This window comes from Belonocnema kinseyi, chromosome 2, assembly GCF_010883055.1.
Source record: "Belonocnema kinseyi isolate 2016_QV_RU_SX_M_011 chromosome 2, B_treatae_v1, whole genome shotgun sequence".
NCBI lineage: Eukaryota > Metazoa > Arthropoda > Insecta > Hymenoptera > Cynipidae > Belonocnema > Belonocnema kinseyi.
The window spans coordinates 36,386,992-36,404,736 of NC_046658.1; the positions used below are offsets into that span (position 1 = coordinate 36,386,992).

The window sequence follows — 17,745 nt, forward strand, 5'->3', positions numbered from 1 at the left end:
ATTCCTCTAGAATCAAGCCGAAGGGCCTATGACAAAGCCACCGAACGCGTCGTCGGGTTGCGGATAGAGGGTCCCTGTACCCAGGGTTTCTGCTGAATATGGTTACAAAAATAAATAGGCAGTCGCGGACAGTTGTCCAGGGGTGGTCCCGAAGGAATTAACCCCTAAGCGGAGGTGTGAAAACCGTGCCGAAAGCTGAATGGCACCTGGGTGAGGTGTCTAGAACGGTGACTCTGGGATACCAGGCGAGCTCTCAGAGTACGCAGCCTTATCCTTGCATGCTGGGCTCTACAAGGATGGACGAACCCCTTTCCCTAGCTTCTCGTGGGAACAACAATGACCACACCAAACATAGTTGTAGTAAGTGCGGTTCAAAACAACAGAACGCGCAGGGCTCCCGACAATGGGTCGGCCAACAATGCCGACCAATCTAGAGCTGAGGGAGCCAATGAAAATCGATTCAATGCGATGGATCCGCGGGATTTCGCGACCTTTGGGTGGACGCAGCGACCGAATCACGACTTGCTAGAGTCCTACGATGCGAGTGAGCCCCCTGAACGGGGTGACATGGCACGGCTGCATGCTCTGTGGTGCGAGAAATACCCGGATTTCTACAAATATCCGAAGATTTCAAGAGATTTAAAAGACTTTAAATATTTCAAGAACATTATTTATATTTTAAAATGACTTAAACTTCTTAGAATTCATTTAAATTCTACCAAAATTCCTTTAAAATTCTTCAACATTAGTTAAAATCTCTGAAATTCATTAAAAATATCTTGAACTCTTTTAAATATTTTGAAATTTGTTTATAAACTTTATATATATATAAATGTAAAATATCTTAAAATATTTTTGAATTTGGTTTCAATCTTGTTTAGTCACATAAAATATTCAATAATTTTTAATATAGAAAAATCTGAGTTTCGAGTTTTGATCAAACACTACTATCTTCGTAAGAAAACGATATCCGAGACCAAGGCCAAGCTGGAAAAGTATTACCCGGACTCTGCATCGTTGATTGGAACGATTCATAAGTGGTTTACCGAGTTTCGTTGTGGCCGTACGAGCACAGTTGATGCTGAACGATCTGGGCGCCCAAAAGAGGCCACTACACCAGAAAATGTCGAAAAAATCCATGATATGATGTTGAATGATCCCAAAATGAAATTGAGAGAGGTAGCTAATGCTGTAGGCATATCATTGGAACGTGTGGGCAATATCGTGCATTCAGTTTTGGGCATGAAGAAGCTCTGCGCGCGATGGGTGCCGCGTTTACTCACAGTGGACCAAAAACGAATTCGTATGACAACTTTCCAGCAGAATTTGGCATTATTTTCGCGTAAGCCGACAGAGTTTTTGCGCCGATTCATAACAATGGATGAAACCTGGATCCACTACTACACTCCTGAGTCAACGCAACAGGCAAAACAGTGGGTTCCACCGGGCCAAAGTGCTCCGAAGCGTCCAAAAACGCAACAGTGGGTCGGAAAGGTTATGGCCTCCGTATTTTGGGATGCACATGGCATAATATTCGTGGACTATCTTGAAAAAGGTAAAACCATAACCGCAGCATACTATTTATCATTATTGGACCGATTGAAAATCGAAATCGCCGAAAAACGACCGCATTTGAAGAAGAAAAAACCGTTTTATCATCACGACAATGCGCCTGTTCATTCATGCTTAGTTTCACAAGCAAAATTGCATGAAATCGGCTTCGAATTCGTTCCTCACCCACCGTATTCACCAAACCTGGCCCCCAGCGACTATTGCTTGTTCCCTAACCTGAAGAGATGGCTCACTGGTAAGCGTTTTTACTCAAATGAGGAGCTCATAGCTGAAACTGAGGCGTATTTTGGAGACCTTCCGATCGAGTACTTTTCGGACGGTATCAAAAAGTTAGAAAATCGTTGGACTCGCTGTATCGACCTAAAAGGAGAGTATGTTGAAAAATAAAACCGACTTTGTCCAAAAAAACGTCTCCGTGTTTCATTTTTCAGGGACTTATCAGACTGCCTAGTATATTATTATGAGCGTAGCAATATTTTTTATAGAATGGGTCACAAAAATTTGCAGGCGGCCGTGCACAGCTGTCGATTATATATTACAGATTTTTTAAAATACTTCTAGCTAGAGTTCCTCTAGGGAGAGTTGGGTCACGGTACCCCCTCCACTAGCCGCCGCGAAACTGGAATCAGAAATATGTAACGAAGCGCGAAACATTTGAATTATTCTCAAGAAGAGATTATAAGACATTATATATTTTTATGTAGTGATTGTTTTGAAAATAAGCTTTTTTCATGAAGAATATAAAAAAACTTGCTCTTTTACGTCAATGAAGCTACTTTTGATACTTTCCAGCAAATGGAGCAAATATTCAGATCATTGCACCAGGTTGTACAAAATTGCTCTTTCGTCTAAGAATTTGTAATCAAGCTAAATCAAAGGTAATGGACATTGAAAACAAATACGATAGCAAAAGCATGGCTATGCACATAATTTACCAATAAGAATTTAAGTTCTATCTTCCTTTTTACTGTAATTTGTGTTCCATTATTACATTTATAGTATAATGTAAACATTTAAAATGTAATTTTAAATGAACGTTTGCCTGCAGCATGAATTCTGTGTGACATTTATTGTATAATCAAACAAATTTTAATTGAAGTATAATTTCAACAAATCAGCAGTAAAAACTCGTGGGGGGTGTGTAGGGGTGTTAAACCCATATGTCTGATACATGAAATTCTTTGTTGGATAATTCTCTACAGGTCCCCATACTTTCCCGTCACATTTTTTCAAACCCTGAAAAATTATTTCAAAAACTCATCAAAGTTATTTTTCCTCGTGAATTTTCTCTTGACTTGTTGTCCATGCTACTCCATACAGTATAGTGGGAGTTAGCATTGCACCCCAGCTGATGAAGGAGACCTCTTATCTTGCAGTCTTCCACCAGTATACGCAATTCCTTTGTTTGGCTCTTTTGGCTGTCAAAAGTAGCCCGACTTCCTGACTAGCTTTCTAATTTCATCAGATCTCTTGAACATAGTTCTAGCAGGGGGCAACGTTCGCCAGTATGTAGCCTATTGGTTTAGCCACCTTGGGGGTCCCTGTGACTAAGACCAGCGCCCGCTAATTGCCTTATGCTATCTCGAGCTAGCCTAGGTTTCTGCTCCTTTGTGCCTTATAGACATGCCCCTCTGTAGAACCGCAGAGGCGCCTTCGCTGCAATGTCAGTTAATTTGGGCAGTTGTAGCAATTATTTAGGTCTACCTCCGATCTTACTATGTTCCGACAGGCACCAACTGTTCCTGATCGGCAGCCCTAAAGTAGACCTGTCCAAAATGGTTAAACGAAGTATTTTTGAGGACCGTGAAAGCCCTTCCCTAGGACTCAGGAAACTGCACAACTAGGAGTTGTTTAGAACCTTCCATTGTGTTCTCTGCCTGAAGCCGATCTTACCTGACGATTTGCCAGGATGATGTCTTTAATGAGGGGTTGAATCCCCCCTGCAGTTGGCTTCCTTGAAGTGGTTAGTCCCTCATTCTTGGGGTATTCACTGAGCCTTTTTTGAGAGGGGAGGGGCTTATTGGCCGTTTTGGTCTCTACAGCCCCATTTAGACAGACCGTCGATCCTTCAGATCCCGAAAGAGCCGTGGGACAGCCGCCGCTTGAATTTTGCTGGCCAGAGAGACAGGTTAAGAGAAAGGCGTTATGTTAGACCCCTTCGGGCCTAACGTCTCTTCAGCTTCACCACCTCACTTCCTCCTCCTTTCTTCAAATTTGTATTCTTTTTTTTTAATTTAGGAATAAATTCTTCAGAAGATGGGAGAGTATATTTTTTTATTATTTTGTTCATTTAATTTTTATGTTAATGCAAACAGCGAAAAAAGTACTGATTTTTCCAATTTCATTTTTTAACTCCTAGAAAAGATTTGTCTTATTAGAATCTGAAATACTCGAATACGCCACCTGGTGACAGAATCGGAAAGCCCTGAGCGTAGGTAAATTTTGACGGGAAGTATAGGCGAATATACGAAAATAATTTTTCTACAGGTTTTAGAGTGTTTTTTAGAGTAAAACCGGGATAAAAATAAAAAGCGATGAATGAAAAGTTACAAATAAAATGAAATGCACGAAATTCAAACGGATTTTCAAGCTTGTTTCACTGCCAATAAAAAAGTTTGAAGAAACAGTTATAATCATCGTCAATTATTTATCGTTTTTATTCCTCAATGATTTTTACTATTCCAAATGAAAATAATCAAAGCACGTTCTAAATAAAAAGATTATTTTATGTACAAATATATCAACATAACCTCAAATCTGAAAAAAGTTAGTGCTGATTTGTCGTTTCAAGTTGATATGACTTAAATTTTGCAATGAAATGTCAATAGTTAATATTACATTTTAAGTGTTTATGAGGGGAAAAATTGAAGAATTTATTATTTAGACAACAATAGTTTTTAAATTCGAAGTTTTTAAACAAAATGCAATAATAGAAACTCAAGTTTCATTTTCCACCTCTTTTCCGCAAAACAGAAGGTTTCCTGCATGTAAAATTCTGTCTCCTTCTATGAAGTTTCTACATGCCGGTGTACATTTTGTGAAATCACAAATTTGAGTTATTGTTACTTTCATTTTTAAGGTTTGAGACTAATTTTCAATGTTTTTACATGAGACTTATGAGACGTCTACCTACTGTCGCTGGACATATTGCTTTTGCCGCTAGTGGTACCCTCAAGATTTCAGATCCCAATACTTGCCGTCACTTGAATTCAATGCATAGAGGTATAAGGAAGAAAAAATTCTCAGGTTTTAAAGTTTGTTGTTATAAACAAATGGTATTAATAAATAATTAACATTAGGGGGTATTTAATTATTTTATGAACAATCGTCTGAGAACTAATTAGTTTGCACGATTTCACTTCGTTCAGAGTATGTTAGCCATTCCCAACATTCTTATAATTCTTAGAAACTACACTCCCCAAAGTGGCCAACTTTTTGAGAAACACCCTTACATTCCATTGCTTCATGGAGAAAAATGGAAGTGAAAAGCTGGGTCTATAGTTCCGATAGTCGAGATCTACATTACTGAACTGGTGCTGTAAAAAATTCGAGTTTAAACTAAGGTTACTGATTTAAGTGTAATCGCCGCATAAACATCCTTAGGCAACTAAACAGATTACACTCCGTTGACGTCCTGATCTATCTAGCGCATTGTACTGATTTCAGTTCATAGAGCAGCGAGTGTTGACGGGTCGCTATGGTTACTTTTAATTTTATAAACCTAAATTTGTTTATATATTATACATACATATATTCACTAAGTTTTAAACATTAAATTGTGAACATTTATTTTCTTAAGATAGTTCTCGTGCCAAAAGTCAGAAATCTCAAAAAATATAGTTTTCTATGACTTTAAGAATCAAAATATTATAGCTGATGATATTTGAAATACAATACATTATTTTTAATGATGTTAAAATTCACAAAAATAAATATTGATTTTAACTGTTTTTTGCATTTGAATTTTTGCTGACCATCGCACGGTAGAAACAAATGTGAAAAAGCTGGCCAAAACACCACTTTTTTTTCCTATACGATTCTTTAAACTTATTTCATTAGAGGGCCGTTAGGGCCATCGAACTATGTGTCAGGTGTGAAGTGAAACTGCATTTTAGGCTGCAGATACGACTCATTGAACTCCTAGATCTTCTAGGTGTATCTATCACCTTGTGTGGGAGTTTCCTGTTGCTCAAACCACAATAGGACGAATGGTTAATTTTTCTAGCTTGCAAATCCTGGTAATTTCCTGTCTAAGTTCGTTATGCTTTTGGATTATGGCTGCAGAGTCTTCTGGGATATTTTTATCAATGGGAATCTTGACGTCAATGATTTGGACGTATGCGCCTGCTTATCAAGCAACACAACGTGCTTCTAAATGCGTCCCAGATTCAAGATAATCTACTGGTGAATGATCCCAGCTAAATCATTGTGTCTGCGAGAATATTCTCGACGAGCTAACTTTCTGCAACTATTAATTAGGCACTCGATAGATTCATTAGAATCTTTAGACAGTCGGCACCGATCGTTCATGTTAAGTCGGAAAATATGCTTTTGGCAATTCTTGGGGCTGATTACCATGTCATGGATAGCCACGACAAACCCTACAATTTCCGATCAACTTTGCATTCATCTTGTGTCCCGGGATGCTGTTCATGCAATGGTTTTAATATCCACTCCTGAGCAGTTTGCTCTGACGAGGGAGCTATGATGTTAATGCCATTTGGATCAGGAAGATTAAGAGACGTATAGTGTGTATCTTCTCTACACATTTGATCTTAGAGTGGCATGTCACGTTTGCTGTTAAAATACGTGGTCAGCTGTATAATTTACAATGCACAAAATTGACGGACATCGAGAACGCCAATATCTCTAAAGCAATGTGGTAGGACTATCCTCTCACTTTCTGAACTTTTGTGGCGCATGAAGTACTTTTTCATTTCCACGTGAAAGATTCTGCTTTGATTTTTTAATTCGGTGTTTCATCATTTGATGAGCCCAAAATAGTATATTAGAAGCTAGATCGCGTAGGTGTTAATGGCTTTTATCTTACTGGTCGAGTTGACGTCAGCTTCTGAAATGTATTTCAAGAATTCGACGAAGACTCGTCAGTGCATGATGTTTTTTTAAAACATTCAATCTCGACATAACAGGAACGTAAACGTCATCCACTCCTACTCCCTTTGTCCTTAAAGGTAGGCAGTATTGGACAATTTATGCGAAATGACATCGAACACAGCGTAAGGTAAAATTGCAACCATGGTATTGAAATGACGAAATTGCAATACATGTATTGTAAGGATCATAAATCGTGAAGCCATCGTCCAGCATTTCAATACATGCTTTAGAGCGTTTTTAAGACGAAAATTGTGCACAAGGAAATTACTAACAGCCAGAATTACTTAAAATATTGAGTCAACGATCCGGGTGCACCGGGTCGAGCACCAGGTAGTTTAATACGTATTCTACGAGAACTTTAAAAAAATTTAAATTTGGTGAATAATCAAAATAGTTCCAAATGGTTAGTCGACGATCCGGGTGCACCAGGTGGCGCCCCAGGAATTTCAGCACTTTAAAAATTTAGACTGTTTCAAGAGCCAAAATAATTAAAATTGTGAGTCGACGATCCGGGTGCACTAGTTTGAGCACCGCGTAGTTTAATACGTATTCGACGAGAATTTTTACAAAATTTAGATTGTTCAAACAGACAAAATTACTCAAAATTGTTAGCCGGAGATCCGTGTGTACTGGGTCGAGCACCAGGTAACTTAATACGTATTCTACGAGAACTTTAAAAATTTAGACTGTTTCAACAGCCAAAATAATTAAAATTGTGAGTCCACGACCCGGGTGCACTAGGTCGCGCCCCAAGTACCTTAGCAAGTATTCTAAGAGAATTTTTTCAAAATTTAGATTGTTTCAACAGCCGAAATTACTCAAAATTGACAAAATTATTGACAAAATTAAATTTTTTTTAAAGTTCTCGCAGAATACATATGATACTTCCTGGTGCTCGATCTGATGCACCCAGATCGTCGACTCACCAAAAAACGAAATTAAAATTTTTTTAAAGTTCTCGTAGCAAACATTTCAAACTATCATGTGTTCGACCTGGAGCACCCGGATCGTCGATACATAATTTTTAGTAATTTTTGCTATTGAAACAATTTAAATTTGGAAAAAGTTCTCGTAGAATACGTCCTAAGATACCTGGGGCGCGACCTGGTGCACCCGGTTAGCGAACTTACCATTTTTTGTTCTAATTTTTCTCTTCAACAGGCGTCGAGATATCCAGCTACTAGACTTGTATTATAAAATTCCAAGTCATGTAAGTTAGCATACCAATGCCAGAATTTGGAAACTACAACATTGTGTATTGCAGCGTTACCTTACGTTTCGGAAATAAACTTCTAATACATGTAGTGGAAGTTTCCAACAGAAATTTTCAACAGTGCATTCTCTAGCCGCGGATGACCTCACAATTTTATAATTGTAATGCTATAATTATTATATATTATAGAATATTATAATTATTAATTTAATCAACTCACTCATTCCACAACGCCGCTCTGACACGGGTCGCTGATCAATCTCTACAGCAGTCACTAGTCTCGAGTCTCTAGCCCTAGATGACTTAACGCATCTATAATTTGAGTTCTATAATTGTTATATATTGTATTATAATCATAAATTTAATCAACTCACTTATTCCGCAACGCCGCTCCAACATTTGTCGCTAATGAATCTCTTAAGCACTCACCTAGATGGAGAGCTTCACAAAGCCATCGTACGTAACAGTTCACACAAAAATATAAAAACTGACCCTTAGGAAGATCGATATGCTTTACTTTAATCACATACATTAAGAAAAGCTCTACCCGAGGGCTTTTCTGTTTTAACGAAACTTTTGCCTCCTTTACATCTAAACATTGTATCATGCAAGCTCTCATATTTTTATGGTTCTTTATATTTTGTCGCCGTAGAACATCATTCACACTTTCTCACCAGTTTTTCCTCGGCCTGCCTATGTATACGCTACCATTCACATTACCTATAAATACTCTTGCTTCGTCAAATGTTCTGCAACCATATTTTCAACATGACCAAACTGTATCCCAAATTTATTTCACTGTTACCAGTCAGTGTTTCCTCTACACCACATTCGTTAAGAACCTACTCTCATTACAGACTTGGCACTTTACTATTAGCCGTAATATTATACCGCATGTATTCCTCAGGAATTGTATATCAACGGCGTTCACTCTGGTTCTATCCTTATCTTGGTTCGTTTAGGCCTCGCTACGTTACATCACAATGGGTGCAGGGTACAGAATTATATATTGCACTTTAATCCTTATTTGTCACATTGTTAATTGTGGCAATAACTCCTATACTGCCGACAATCTCTCCACCCTCGTTTATACCCCTACATATCGTTTCACCTATCATTCCATCATTAGAAAATGAGCTTCCAAGATACACGTAATTATCAACTTGTTCTATCCTCTCTTCGTCTAACACAATGTTGCATATTGTTGTCTTATGCCTTCTTTCAAACACAATCATTTTTGTTTTATTTATGTTAATCTTAAAAACCATGCTCTTCATTGGAAAATTCACATCTCACATGCTACCTTTTTCAAACTTTCTATTTTGCATAAACCCATAGAATATCAAAAAATAACAAAATTACTTTCTTTTCATTTTGTTTTTGCAATAATTTGAAATTAGATTTTTATAAGAAAGCGTTTGCAGCTTTTCTGAACAAATTCTTTTGTTTACAAAAGTATTTCTGGAAATATACACAGTTAAAAATTTCTTTCGGAAACCGCAACTACATGTATTGGAAGTTTATTTCCGAAACGTAAGGTAACACTGCAATACACAATGTTGTAGTTTCTAAATTCTAGCATTGGTATGCTACCTTACATGTATTGGATTTTTGTAATACAAGTCTAGTAGCTGGATATCTCGATACCTATTGAAGCGAAAAATTGCGACAACAAAAAATGTAAATCATTTCTGAGAACACTTGTTCCCTGAAAAAAAGACATTTTCGGACGGAGCAAAAACTTTTTTTAGTTCATAGTGTATAACGCGCGTATTTATGGAATTCAAGGGATTCATGGATTTAAAGGAATTCGTGTAATTCACAGAATTGACTGAATTCTAAGAATTCACAGAATTCGTATAATACCCGGAATTCACGGATTTCATGGAATTAGTGGGATTCACCAAATTTATAGAATTCACGGAATTATCGGAATTTACGCAATTCGAGGAATTCACGCTATGCACGGAATACAAGGAATTCGCGAGATTCATAGAATTCATGGAATTCACGCAATTTGTGAATTGAAGAAATTCACGGAATCAAAAGAATTTACGCAAATCGACAATTTCACGGAAGTCATAGAAATCCATGGAATTCACGGAATTTAAGAAATTCATATAATTTAAATAATTGACGAGATTCAAGTAAATAGTGCAATTCATGGAATTCACGAAATTTAAGGAATTCATAAAATTCAATGAGTTAATGAAATTTAATAAAATCACGGAATGCACGAAATGTATGGAATTCATGGAGTTCCACGAATTCCCTGAATTCCAATAATTCTGTCAATTCCTTGAATCCCTGGAATTCTGTTAGTTGCACGAATTCCGTGAATTCCGTATGTCACATGAATTCCGTAACTTTCTTGAATTCCGTAAATTCCGAGATTATAGTCAATCCCACGAATTCCTTGAATTACCTGAATTCCATGAATTCTGTGAATTTCGTGAATTCCGTAAATGAAGCGTCTGTTACATCCGTGAGATCCATAATATAAGCGTATACCGCAAGTTCCGTAAATTTCATGAATTCCATGGATTTCGTGAATTCTGTCAATTCTATAAATTCGATGAATTCCTGGAATTTCATGAATTCTTTGAATTTCGTGAATGCCATAAATTTCTCGATTTTCTTTAATTCTACGAAATTCGCGAATTCCGTAGTTTGTAGGAATTTCTTGAATTCCTTTCTTTCCATTAATTTCGTAAATTCCTTGAATGCCATGAATTCCGTGCATTCCTTGAATTCCATTAATTCCGTAATTTCCTTCTGCACAATTTTCGTCTTATAAACGCTCTAATACATGTATTGGAATTCTGGATGATGACTTTACGACTTACAACACTTACAATACATGCATTGTAATTTCATGATTCCAATACCATGGTTGCAATTTTTAACAGTGTACTCTTAAAATTCACTTTTAATTTTAAATACGTTTAAAAGCGCAATATATTTAGTTTAAACAATATAATCGAAATCGGTAATAATTAAATAGATATAGCATTTGAAAATAGACTTATTACCATTTTCGAAACCTTGAAAAGTAAAATATGCTTACTGGGATAAATACGTAGTGGATCATCTTCCAGAGATGTCTTTTCCTTCTTACTTGAACCTGGAATTAAATTGAATCATTACGTGTTTGACCAAATATCATTGATCATTGTTTGACTGTTTCGTTACTTCGGTGAACGCGCGTTCAAGTAAGTTATTCAGGTACTCACCCGAATGGTTTCTGATCACATTAGCACGTGCCTCAGGTCCGTACGTTGTGAGCGTGCCTATTAGCACGATTACGATAAATTGAATCAGAAATAAAAGAAGGACTTGCTGCTTCGCACCGCATATTGAAAGCATTCCCTGTTTAAAACAATTGGCAAAAATTATTCTAGTGCTTTTAAAATTTATATTGTAAATATTTCTGAGATTTATTTGCGAAATATATTTTTCTACGACTTCATAAAATGTGTCGTTATTTTTTATAAGAAATCTTTAGATATGGGAAATGACTATTTTCTTTTAACTTCTTTAGTATTGTTGGTAATGGTAATGAATTCTCAGTTTAAAAATTTTAATTAGATTAAAATCAAACTTAAAAATCCAATTTAATGTCTAATAATCAAATTTATGCAAACTCCCGAAAAAAAACAAGAATCCAACGAACAAATTTGGACCACAATGAACAAATAAAAATTGCTCCCATTGCATTCTGAAAAAATTCTTGAACAAAAATTTCGGACGAAAATCAAAAAGAGGAAAGAAATATGAGAACCCCCTTCCTTTCAACGAAGAACCGGCACGGCGCTCTCTCCCTCTTTCTCTCTTCGATACCTGACAATCGAATGAGGGTCAGTAGGTCAACCTGCTGTAACCACAAAAGAAATATCTGTCATAATTACATCAGAAATAGATCAAGTAAAAGAAAAACAAAATTCATAAAACAACACCGCTAAATGTGATTAATTATATTAGCATAACTTTGCTTTAATTGATCCAAATGGGTTTTTAAATTAATAGATAACTTTTTTTGTTTTTTAATATAAAGCATCTCCATGAATTCCCGCATTACTTTCATTAACAGAATTTTTTAATTATCCCAGTCAAACTCATGCTCAACATCAAGAAATTCCTTTGTATGGCTGGCAAGAAAACTCTTATAACAGCGTCCTAAACGAACATCACTTTTGTGTTCCTCTATCCTTGTATTAAGAAGTCTGCCAGTCTGTCCCACGTACTTCATCTTACAGATCTTACAAGTTATCATGTAGACAACACCCCCACTTTCAAAATTACCTAAAGGATCTTTGCAAAAATTTATCACTGAATCTATTTTAAATGGTATACAGAAAATAGTATGAATTTTAAATTTTCCGACATAATTTCAATAGTTTTAGAAATTTGAAAGAAAAAAAAGCAACGGGATGTGGTAGGCTGCCTTCTCATTTTTCTTTCCTCTTTTTTATTTTTGTCCGAAAATTAAATTTTTTTTTCAAATCATAATAGGGTTTTTTTTGTTTGTTCGTTGTGGTCCAAATTTGGTGGTTGGATTCTTGTTTTTTAACAGGAGTTTGTATCAATTTGATTATTGTACGTTAAACGAGATTTTTAATTTGGATTTTAATCTAATTTAAATTTCTTAAATTTTGGTTTATTAATCTCTCTCTTATCCCCTTTTTCACCATAACTTTTTCTATTTCGCCTGGGTCTAATGAGCCAAACGCTGCCTTTAAGTCTACGAACATGGCTATCATTGCCCCTTTTTCCTTTTTAATCCTCTTATTTACTAAACAGTCAGAACATATTTTTTTTCCATCACCCCCATTCCTTTTCTAAACCCTGTCTGATTCGGTGGCTCTATCTTTTTTCTTCAAATTCTTTCTTCAATCTCTCTGACAAAACAGTTACACATACTTTATACAGTGTTGGCATCAGAGCCACGCCCCTAAAATCTTTAACCTCCTCTCCTTTGCCTTTTTCACTATTGGTATCACTACACCTTCTTTTCATAACTCTGGCAACCCCTCACCTCTCCATACTCGATTACACATCATCCATGCTTATTCCTCTAGTTCCGTCCCTCCATATTTCCATACTTCATTTGGAATCTCATCTATTCTAGGTGTATTTTCATCCTTCATTATTCGTAAAGCTTAGAATATTTCTTCCCTTCTTATGTCCTCTTTGTCATCTCTTTTCCTATCATATTTTTCTTCTTTCCTAACTCTTCTCTCTACTGCTCCTACCAAATCCAAAAAATATTTTTTCCATTCTACCATTTCAATATCTTGGTTTACACTTTTTTTTCTTTTTCTTTCTCAATTTACTACCTACCATATGTCTTCTTCCGTCCTAGCCTTCTACGCCTCTTCCTCAAACCTTTAATGCTCTTCCTCTTTCGTTTAATCACACAACTCAGTATACTCTTTCCCTTTTTCCCTATATTTTTCCCCATTACTTTTTTCTTTTCTCCACTTTCTTCATTCCTTTCTTACCTACTTTTTTCTCTTTACAATCCTCATCCCATCCACTTCTATTCCCCCTTTACTAACTTTATTTTTGTTTGTGTACTCTAATTCTCTTTTTATTTCTCCTATCATTTTTTTCATTTCCCCGTCCACATTCCCCTTTCCCATTTTGATATTTCTGACCTTTTCTCTAAACTGTTATTTTCTTTTCCTTGACCAATCCTCTTTTCCTACACTTTTTACCTATACTCCGTTTCTATTTATATTGTTATTATTTTTTCTCCCTCTAATGTCACTATCAAGGAAAGGTGATCCGAATTCATATAATCACCTACCTCTAGCCTCTTGACCTTCTCTCTTACTTCATCATCCACTATCACATAATCAATTACGTTCCCTTTTGTCCTCCTGAGCTTGTTTATACTACTTCCTCATCTCCCTGTATATTTCCGTTTAATATAAATAATCCTAACTCCTGCAAGCTCTTCCACAACTTCTTTCTCTATCCATTTAGTAACTTATCTTTGGATTTTCTTCGTCTTTCTCTGTTTTCCTCATTTCCTTCCTCCTGTATCTCCTATTCTCACATTGAAATCCCCACCTATTATAAGCCTAATCTCTTCTTTTTTTCTTTAATTATTTTTCTACTCTCTTCTGCTTTCTCCTGCATATCACCGTTTACATAAACCCCCACTACCTTCCACTTTTCTTCTTCCATCTTTACCTTTTCTATTATTAAACCTTCTTTTCGTTCATTTCTCTCTTTCTTATCTTTCCCTGTTATACATTCGTTCCTTACTCCCATTACATTCCTCTAATTTCTCTGCACTTTTTATTTTTGCCCTTTGCATTTTGAACTTACCATTTGTAACCTTTCCGTAACCTTCCCCTTACTCTTTCCGAACCCTTTTCATCTAACTACGCCTTCATCATTATGCCTACATCTCATTGTGTCAAATTTCTCATAAACTCCCTATCCTTTTTCTCCAATCCTGCTATATTTCAGTCACATTTCTTCCATTCTTCCCTACTTTTATTTCTCGTCTCCTTTTTTTTCTTACTATTTCTTATTTTTCTATCTCCGTTCATTCCTTTCCTTGTTTCCCATCACCCCTTTTTTACTATCGCTTCCCTTTCTTCATCTGTATTTTCGCATACTTAACCCATGTTATTCTTGCCTTTTTTCTTTCCTCTTCCGCTATTTCCTTAACTTACACTGCATCTTCCTTTCTGCCCATGTCAAATCATTCTATATTCTCTCTGAGCTTCCATATAACATCCTCTTCTTTGTCATTACTTCCCTTTTATGTTCCCATTTCTTTAGTTTCACCAGTAGCATTCTCTCCCCTCTTCGCTCTTCCTTTCCTACACTTCTAACTTCCTCTATCTCTACCTTCGCATCAATACTTTTTAGTACTTCTTCCACTCCTTCCTTCAGCTCCTTCTCTTCTAAACTTATATCCTGCTTCGCTAGTTTTTGTTCAAATATCTGCATCCTCTTTTCTTCCTCTTCCCTGATTGCTTCCCATTTCTTTATTTCTTTCCTAAGTTCAGCCATTCCCCGCCTAATTTCCTTCTTTAATTCCTTTCTCCTTTTCTCGTGCTTCTGTTCATAAATCCCTATTACATCTATCATAACTGAATTAATTTTTCGAATATATTTTACTATATACTTCTAGGATAACTTCGCGAATTTCTTCGTGAAAAGAGGAAAGCCTCTTTCATCTGATCTTCAGTTTCATATCCGTTTTCTTCAGTCCCCTTAACATACTCATCCTTCTCTACAAGACTATGCTTTTCCGGCGGCTATCTGAACATTTTTGGATATTTCAAGATTGAACCCATATATTCCTTCTCTTTACTGCTACCCCTCCCTTCCTTTTGATAAAATCCTCAATCGATCTCACGCTTTTTGCTCGTAATCTCTCCTTTTCTACATTTTTCCTGTACTTTCCCCTAGCCTTCCTTTTTTTGTTCTCCTCTTTCGGTGTAATAAACACTGCTTGCTCTAAATCTGCCTTATCCGTGATGATACTCGCTCCGCTAGCTATGAATCCAATGGCGATTGCTATGCGTATTTAGAAGATCAATTTCCACAACTTTCCGAAGCAAAATTAAAAGAGGGGATCTTCGATGGAACGGAAATAAGAAAACTGTTGCAGGATCCATAATTCATTATAAAAATGTCTGGTACTGAAAAAGATGCCTGGCTTAGTTTTAAAAATATTGTAAAAATCTTTTCAGGTAATAATAAAAGTCCAGACTATCAAAATGTGGTTTCAGAAATGGTAACAAACTTTGGTAAACTAGGCTGACTTGTGAATTTGAAGCTACATTTTCTTCATTTGCATATAAATAAGTTTCCAGACAACCTGGGAGACTTTAGTGAAGAGCAAGGCAAACGTTTCCACCAGGATATAAAAAAGATGGAGAGGCGATATCAGGGGTGTTGGGATATCAACATGATGGCTGACTACTCTTGGAGTTTAAAAGAGATCAACTCAATCAAGGTACCAAACGAAAGTGAAACCCATTACGTAGGTCTTTTGAGAACAAAAGGGTTCGATACAAGCGATATAAATGAAAATAATAAAGAAAAGAACCCTATAAGCGTGAGAGGCAAGGGGACTCTCGGTAATAAAGCACCCCAAAGGGAACAGAATTTACTACGTCCACGTGGTTGTTCCTGGGTAACGCTAAAAGTAAATAAAACTTATTTACAAAAAATCATACTATTGTCATGCAAGGAGACTAACAGTGAACGACAATCCCAGTCGAGGAAGGAAAAGGTTTAAAGGTTTTCGTCGATCTTATCTCTAATTTTGCGTTTTTCGGTGAAATATGAGCCAACTGGGTTATATGAACCACGGATTAAAAATCAGTGACCCCAAAAACATAAGGATATGGTGAATTAGTGCACCGGGGATAAAGATTTTTTTGCAAAAATATGCACGAAAAACCGCTGTTTTCGTCGACTTTACCTCTATTTTTGCATTTTCCGATCAAATATGAGACAACTGGGTTATTTTGACCTCGGATTCGCATTCAGCGACCCCAAAAACATAAGGATATGCTGATTTAGTCCATAATTAGTTATTTGGGCCTCAGATTCGAATTCAGCGACCCAAAAGATATATAAATATGTTGGTTAAGTCCACCGGGCGAAAAAAAAAATATATTTTTTTGCAAGAATATATCTGAAAAATCATTTTTTGTCGATTTTACGTCTATTTTTTCGTTTTTCAGAAAAATACAAGCCAACTTAGTTATTTGGACACCGGATTCGAAATCAGCGACCCCAAAATTATATAGATATGCTAGTGTGGTCTGTCGGACAGACCACTTTTGTTTGTGTGCCAGTGTTATAGTATTATTATACATGTATAGTATAGAAATTATGCTCTTAAAATAAAAGGTAGTAATATGTTCCAAAAGACGAGATAAACAGTTATATACGTTTTAGGGTCGCTAAATCTGAATTCGAGGTTGTTTTGACTCGATCAGGTTACATTTCGTTCCTAACCTCAAAAAAGTATGAAAGTTGGAACATTCATGGAAACACCCAGAAAGCAAAGCGGTTATATGTTTTCAGGGTCGCTGATTTCAAATTTAAAGGTTCATAGAACTTGTTAGTCATTCCTTGAACATGGCTATCAGTCTGTAGCATAAAATACTGCTGCCTTGACAGTTACTGTGCCGATGACAACTGCCCCGGCAGGGGATGTGTAGAATTATTTGTTCTAAAATTTATTGAGGCAACGAAACCAGCGAAGGCGCGCTGCTTTGCAGGTAGGCGTGAGAGTGTTTCGGTCTTTAAATTCATTTTTTTTTCAAGGTTATGAATGGAATGCGACCTCGCTGAGTCAAATGACATTTATATTTGGAATCAGTGACTCTGAAAAAATATAACAGCTTGGCTTTCTTGGTGTCTCCATGAATGTTCTAACTTTCATAATTTGAGGTTAGGAACAAAATGCGATCTGACCGAGTCAAACCAACCTTCGTGTGCCTGTGTAATCGTACAAAAATTATTTTCTTTTTATATAAACTTTTTGCATAAAGCTGATATATACATTTTGTATTAATGGAATCTGTATTAAATTATATTTTTTATTTGTTCTTTATTTTATCGTATACTTTCTCATTTGTATGATTATATATTCGGATTTTTTTTAAAGGAAGCATCTACTTTGACGATTGATTGCTACTTTGGGATAGATTCCAAGATTACTTTACAGTCCATATTTTTAGATGAGGTGAAAATTTCACGATTTAAGGGCATGTGACACAGCTAAATACCTATATTACCGACCACAGTTTTTCAGTTCACTGAATGTTTTTTTGAACCTAAGAACTTTTTTTGTAAATAAA

The 17,745-nt window shown here is 36.2% G+C and overlaps 1 protein-coding gene across 5 annotated transcripts in view; it reads right to left on the reverse strand.

Moving 5' to 3' along the window:
- The window catches only part of LOC117168032 (ammonium transporter Rh type B-B), a 264,431-nt gene that overhangs the window by 204,768 nt on the left and 41,918 nt on the right, over positions 1–17,745 (reverse strand). For 3 of the 5 annotated variants that reach the window (XM_033353362.1, XM_033353363.1, XM_033353361.1), the window contains exons 2-3: positions 11,134–11,269; positions 10,968–11,024 (exon numbers count right to left, since the gene is read on the reverse strand). In XM_033353362.1, the coding sequence (XP_033209253.1) occupies positions 10,968–11,024; positions 11,134–11,266 (190 nt within the window). In that variant the 5' untranslated portion in view covers positions 11,267–11,269. Of the gene's footprint in view, positions 1–10,967; positions 11,025–11,133; positions 11,270–11,681; positions 11,775–17,745 lie in introns of all 5 variants that reach the window. The other 2 variants (XM_033353359.1, XM_033353364.1) reach the window with 1 other exon arrangement.